At 54.1% G+C, this 6454-nt stretch overlaps 1 protein-coding gene across 2 annotated transcripts in view; it reads right to left on the bottom strand.

Annotated features, from left to right (window-relative positions):
- PLEKHO2 (pleckstrin homology domain containing O2) overlaps positions 1–5975 on the bottom strand; it is a 30194-nt gene extending 24219 nt beyond the window's left edge. The window contains exon 1 of one of the 2 annotated variants that reach the window (XM_003784422.3): positions 5836–5975. In XM_003784422.3, coding sequence (XP_003784470.1) covers positions 5836–5847 — 12 coding nt within the window. In that variant the 5' untranslated portion in view covers positions 5848–5975. Of the gene's footprint in view, positions 1–5338; positions 5392–5835 lie in introns of those variants that run through there. The other variant, XM_012801777.2, reaches the window with a different exon arrangement.
- Positions 5976–6454: the final 479 nt, after the last annotated feature.

The following is a 6454-nucleotide window of genomic DNA, read 5'->3' as shown; positions in this document are numbered from 1 at the left end:
CAGGGGGATAGCTTGAGGCTCCGTCTCAAAAAAAAAAAAAAAAGTAGAAAAATTAAGCCTGGTGCAGTGGGCTGACACCTGTAATCCTACCACTCTGGGAGGCTGAGGTGAGTGGATCCCCTGAGCTCATGAGTTCGAGACCAGCCTGAGCTAGAGCGAGACTCTGCCTCTAAAAATAGCAGGGTGTGGGCAGCGCCTGTGGCTCAAAGGAGTAGGATACTGGCCCCATATGCTGGAGGTGGTGAGTTCAAACCCAGCCCCAGCCAAAACTGCAAAAAAAAAAAAAAAAAAATAGCCAGGTGTTCATTGTTTTGGGTGCCTGTAGTCACAGCTACTTAGGAGGCTGAGGCAAGAGTCTGAGGTTCCTGTGAGCTATGATGCCATGGCTTTCTACTGGGCATGACAAAGTGAGACTCTGTCCCCCCCCCCAAAAAAAAAGAAAAAAGAAAAATTAGCCACATGTTGTGATGGTCACCTGCAGTACTAGTTACTTGGGAGGCTGAGGCTAAAAGATGCTTGAGCCTAGGAGTTTGAGGTTGCTGTGAGCTATGACATCAAGGCACGCACTCTAGCCTAGGGCAAGAGAGTGAGACTCTGTCTCAAAAAAAAAAAAAAAAAACCTATGAAATGAAAATAAAAATATACCCAATTTGCTAACCACTTTGTTACACTGACTGGTACCCAGAGTGGTGAGTGTGAAGGGGAGGGAGGAAGAGAGGTAGTCAAGGGTATGATAGAATCTAGAGGCTGCTGGAAGGAAATTAGCACTGACTAATTTTGACTACGTTGTAATTTACATAAAACTTAAGAAAAATGGGCCCTAGTTAAAAGAGGCATGCCTCTCCCCAGGGATACCCTGCAGCCACAGCTGCCTTTAGAAGGACAAGCCTAGGCAGATACAAGTGTGGTGAGCTGTTAGGAGTCAGGCAGGGCCCAGCTTCCCTGCTCTTTGTCACAGCAGGGGAGCACCAGCCCGGTTCCCTCCGTGGCCCCTGCCCTTCTCTGAACTGCATAGGCTGGTGGTTGGGCGCCCCAGTCCTGTAGACTGAGGCAAACCATTTCATCTCTCTAAGCCTCCATTTCTTCGTCTGTGAAATGGAGATATTAACAGCAAAAGTTGATAAGTAGTTAACTTCAGTAGTTAAGGAGTATAACTACCCAAGGTCAGGGATTTTGGTTTATTTACGACTATGTTCTTAATGCCTAGACTATGCCTGCTCGTAGTAACTGCTCAATAAATGTCTGTTGCTGAATAAAGATAAGGCACATAAAGTATCTCCTAGGATATGCTAACCCAGTAAATGGTGACTGTCATTACTGCTACTGTTTTTGTCCCTGCCATCTCCTTAGGCTTTCAGGGACCCTCTCCCTGGGCCTAGCTCTCAATTCAGGACAAAGCCTTTCTGAACCACAGGTGCTAGCCTCAGACCTCCAGGAGCTCCAGGAATATGCCCCTGCTCCTAAGGTCTCTCCCTAACTTGTAGATGGCAAGAAAAATGGGGAAATGGGATGGTCCCAAACGGTCTTCCCGGATACAGGAATAAGGAAGTAAGAGGCAAGCCAGTGATAAGCCACCCTGTCCAGAGGAAGAAGGACTTCAGAGCCTTTTGACAAGAACAGAGAGAAGCTCTTCCATCCTATCATGCACCCAACTCCCTCACTACATCACTACTAAGGCCCTGTGTTCCAGCCCATGAATTTCGTGACCCCCAGTGGCCCAATCCCTTCAGTGACCCTTGCAAACTGTCACAGGCCAGGGCTGAAAGGTAAGAACTGGTACTGTAAATGGGAAATCCCACCCCACATTTCATATACTCACACCCTCCTACCAGCAACTATAACGCTATTGGTCACCTCCTAGACCCTCCACACTGATGGGAAGATTCTTGGCCTCTCTTAAACAAGGCAGTGAGGGCCATGGAGGGTGAAGCTACTGCCCCATCTCCCAACTCTGAGCTCCAAGCTTGCCTCCTGCTTTTCAGGGGGCCTACTCACCACCCCATGGGATCTCACACCCTTTTCTAAACTCCCTCTACTTGAGACCTCCCCTGAAAACTTCCTACCAACTGGAAGCTCCAAGGGGCAAGGCTGGAAACTGTGCCTAGATCATTGTCACCTCTAGGCCAGGTGTGGCACATCAGGGCCCAGAGAGTACCATGACTGGATTAGCGAGGGAAGCAAGTCCAGAGCCTTGAAGGATGGGTGGGACCCAGGCAGGACTGGGCGGGACAGCACTTTGGGATGGAAGAAGGAACAGCCAAGATGCAGATGGTGTGAACCAAAGACCAGCCACAGCAACAGCCACCCAGGGGAGGTCTGGCCAGAGGCCAGGATCCTACTTGCCTCCAGCCTCCACTCAGCCCCCTTCCCTGCCCCTCAGACCCCTCCTTCCAGGGGGCCTGGCTATGCCCCAGTAAGTTTTAATAAGGGGCCCCTCCCCTTGGCAGGGCTCACAGGGGAGGTTTTGTCCTGCTCAGCCCAGTTTCTCGGCCTTCTCTCCTTATTAACCAGCTGACCACTGTTCTTCCTGTTTTACTCTCTTTCCTCCCATCCACCCTCACCCCGGCCCTTTCCAGCCAGCTGTGAGAAGCTCCTATGGCACCCATGAGCCTGACATATGAGGGACTCTGGGTCCTCATTTAAATGAAAGAAAAAAAAAAGCTAGATCACCTTGACCTTATTTATAGAAGGGGACAAATGGAAAGCCATAATACAATATGACAGAGAGACAGAGACCTGCAGAATAAACTTTGTTGTTGGCACCTCATGTCACGGGCAGCTTTTGCCCTTTAACTAAATCGAATGGTGCTCTGACCAAACTCTATCAAGAATCCACCATGTCGGCTCGGCGCCTATAGCTCAACCGGCTAAGGCGCCAGCCACGTACACCTAAGGTGGCGGGTTCGAATCCCCAGCCCGGACCCGCCAAACAACAATGACGGCTGCAACCAAAAAATAGCCGGGCGTTGTGGCGGGCGCCTGTGGTCCCAGCTACTTGGGAGGTGAAGGCAGGAGACTCGCTTGAGCCCAGGAGTTGGAGGTTGCTGTGAGCTGTGATGCCACGGCACTCTACCCAGGGGGACAGCTTGAGGCTCTGTCTCAAAAAAAAAAAAAAAAAAAGAATCCACCATGTCAGAGCCCTGTGATGGGGCATTCAGAGAGAGGACACAGGCTCTGCCCTGGAGGAAGTTCAAGTCTGATGGGGGCAACACAGACCCTACACAAGGAAGTCCCCAGTCAGGGATGGGGGGACATCTCCTACTTGACACAGCACTTGTCCTATGGGATCCGCCAGCTCTCTAGTGAGGTAAGGGCTTGGGGTTAGTTTGGGAGACACTTGCAGAAGGCAGGGTTTGGGTAGGGCTCTGAGGTGGGGGAGGCAAGGCATCTAGGACATTGCCCTGTCTCTAGATGGTGAAGGCAAGTGGGCAGCTCAGAAACAACAAAGGCTGAGCCAGAGAAAGAGCTAATGGGGGAAGAGGGCAGAGCCCTAGAGCAGAAATGGAAAAACCTAAGTCCAAGATTCCCAGCCTTACCCCAATGGCAGCAACAACAATCGTCATGTATATCTGCCCTTTCCAAAGCTTTTGCACATACATCACCATATTTCTGGAACACCTACCCCTCTCATTTTACAGATGGAGAAACTGAGGCCCAGAGAACACAGGTGGACAGGTACTCAAACCAGCACTTCTTCACCAAGTCTCAGCCTGACAGGGTCTACCAGCCCACTGTACAGGGGAGGTCACTGAGGCTGAGGAGTCTTGCTCCAGAGTGAATGGGACATAGGGAAGCTCAAAGCCACCAGGAGAGCTGAAAGCAACTAGGTGAAAAGGAGGTGATGAAGATGGGGTCATAGTGGCTCGGGGCCTGTAGCTAAGCAGCTGGGGCGCCAGCCACATACACTGGAGCTGGCAGGTGCTAAACCAGCCCAGGTCCACCAAACAACAATGACAACTACAGCCAAAAAATAGCTGGGCATTTTGGCAGGTGCTGGTAGTCCCAGCTACTTGGCAGGCTGAGGCAAGAGAATTGCTTAAGCCCAAGAGTTTGAGGTTGCTGTGAGCTGTGATGCCACGCACTTTACCCAGAATGACAGCTTGAGATTCTATCACAAAAAAGAAAAAAAGAAAAGAAAAAAAGATGGGGTCGTAGGGCAGAGCAGGTGACTTTGATCTCAGAGGAGTTTTAGAGAAACAAAGATGGGCATTGAAGCCCAGTGAAACAGGGGAAGCTACTGGGAGGAGGAAGAGGATTTAGGGATGCCAAAGGGGAGGTAGGAGATGGGGAGCCCCTGGTTATGTGGGTGAGGCTTACAGGGGCTGGGGTAATATTAGAGATGCAGGACCAAGGGGGGCACAGAGCTGGGCCAGACTCAAGAGATCCCCAGAGAACTTCCCTTAATTAGGGGCCAGAGCAGATCAGGAGATGGAGTAATCCTGACCCACATCCTCTGGGAGAGGAGGAGGAGCCCTGGCCAGAGAGCCCCGCCCTCACATTAGGGACCTGGGGCAGAAACCAGAGTCCCACCCTGACAGCAAGAAAAAAACCATGGTAAATCACAGTGGCCTGATTTTGCCCCCTACCTCCACCCACTGTGAAAGAAGGGGCCACAATCATACAGTCAGGCCCAGGGGAGGAGGCCAGGCCTTGTATTTCACAGAAGAGGAAATGAAGGCTGAGAGGGGAAGTGACTTATCTACCATCCCACAGAAATGTGGGGCCTGGCCTGGAGGGCACCCTGACAGCCTAGCTGCTCCTAACAAACAGTGGCCTCGGGAAGGGAAGTAGGGAGTATACACTGATAGGGACACAGGCAGCCTGGTCGACTCAGGGCTCCCTAGCTGGCCAGGATTGCCTCAAGAGAAAGCTTTATCTTTCCTCCTCACCCATCCAAGCAAAGACCCCTTTTCCCTTGGGCTGGGAGAGGCAGAAGGTGGGACTCTCTTCGGGGGATAAGAAACAAATTCACCTACCTCTAGACCCCGCAGGCCCCTCTTTCTAACTTATTCATTACACAGGCATACAGTAAGCACTTGCTGGGTGCTAGACCTTTGGAAGATGGGCTACCAGGCAGAGTTTTCAAGCAAACAGCAAGGATCCGACAGGCTGACCCCACCCAACACCAAGAGTATCCTAAGGGGGTATAAAAGGAAGCTTAAGGGGCACTGCTGGTCCCTCAGTTCCTTCTGGGAGTTAGCCTTCCTAGGGATGTGGGGAAGGCGGGGGCCAGGATGGGGCCCTATGTGGGCCTGCCTTCTGCCCACCTTCCAGATAGAGCATACTCAAGATGTGGAGCAGGGAAGAGGGTGGAGGAAGGAGATTCACAGAGACTTACACAAGGGAGAAAAAAGCAAGTTCTCCAGTCCTCCAGCCTCCAAGGCATGGTCACAACCGCTGATTCCTAGAGTCAGGGACCGCAGAACCTACAGAACGCCTCCCACCACACATATCTGCACCCTCAGACCCGACCTGCGCGGGCAGTCAGCGGTAACCAGCGTTCGAGCACAGTAGCCCAGGCCAGTCTCAGCATAAAACTCAAGGGAGCCTCAGTCTCCCTATCAGTCCAATGGGAACAACAACAAACATGAAGCTCCACAACCAGTGAGAAAAGCCAAAGAGATAATGAAGGAAGACGTGGTCTTCGAAGTGCCTGATGCAGATTCCTACCCTAGCCCCTGCCTCATCTGCCTAGGCTGTCTAGGGTGCAGGGGCTATGGTCCCGAGATTAGCAGGAGTAGGGCGAGCAGGAACGAGGGCCTGAGCTCAGGACCCTAAGTCTTATGACGGGCTCGAAGATCCCATCCCAGCACCCTCGCCGGGCCCTGCCCTCACCTCCTCCTCCATGGCGAGTCCTCTGCGGTCCCCTGCTCTGCCGCTCACTCCCGGCGCCGCGCGGGCTCGGCCACCTCCATCTACTCCCCGCCGGGCGGCGGCTCTCTGCGATCTGTCCCGCCCGCCTCCTGGGGCCCAAGAAACTTCGGGGGGGCGGGGCCGGGGGCGGGGAGAGGCTTCCGGGGACCGGGGGCGGGGCCGGGGAAGGGACTAGCAGGGCCAGGAGGCTCCGGCCAGAGGCGGGAAGTGGGCGGGGCGGAGCCTGGGTCGGGGGCTGTCGAGGGGCCGGGGCGGGGCGGGACCGGGTTGGGGCGGGGCTTGGGCGGGGCCAGGAGTAGGTTTGAGGACTGGACGTGGGAGCCCGGGCGGAGGTGGAGCTGGAGGAAGAGGGCGGGCCAGGGCGGAGAAAGGTTTACTGGACTGGTACCGGGAGAGGGGCTTGTGACGGGGTGTAGGCTGAGGGAGAGGCGGAGGGGGCTTCCGGCCGGAGACTGAGGCGGGGGGCGGGCGGGGCCGGGGTGGGGCCGACACAGAGCGCCGGAGGCTCTGGTGGCTGGTGCGTTTGAGGTCTCCAGGCTGAGAGCCGGCTGGGGTTGCGAGACCGAAACGAGCTGCCGTG

This window comes from Otolemur garnettii, unplaced genomic scaffold (genome assembly GCF_000181295.1).
Source record: "Otolemur garnettii isolate 467f Iridium unplaced genomic scaffold, OtoGar3 scaffold00011, whole genome shotgun sequence".
Taxonomy (NCBI): domain Eukaryota; kingdom Metazoa; phylum Chordata; class Mammalia; order Primates; family Galagidae; genus Otolemur; species Otolemur garnettii.
The sequence above is the reverse complement of the archived record's forward strand: the minus strand, read 5'-3'. Positions and strand labels throughout refer to the sequence as shown.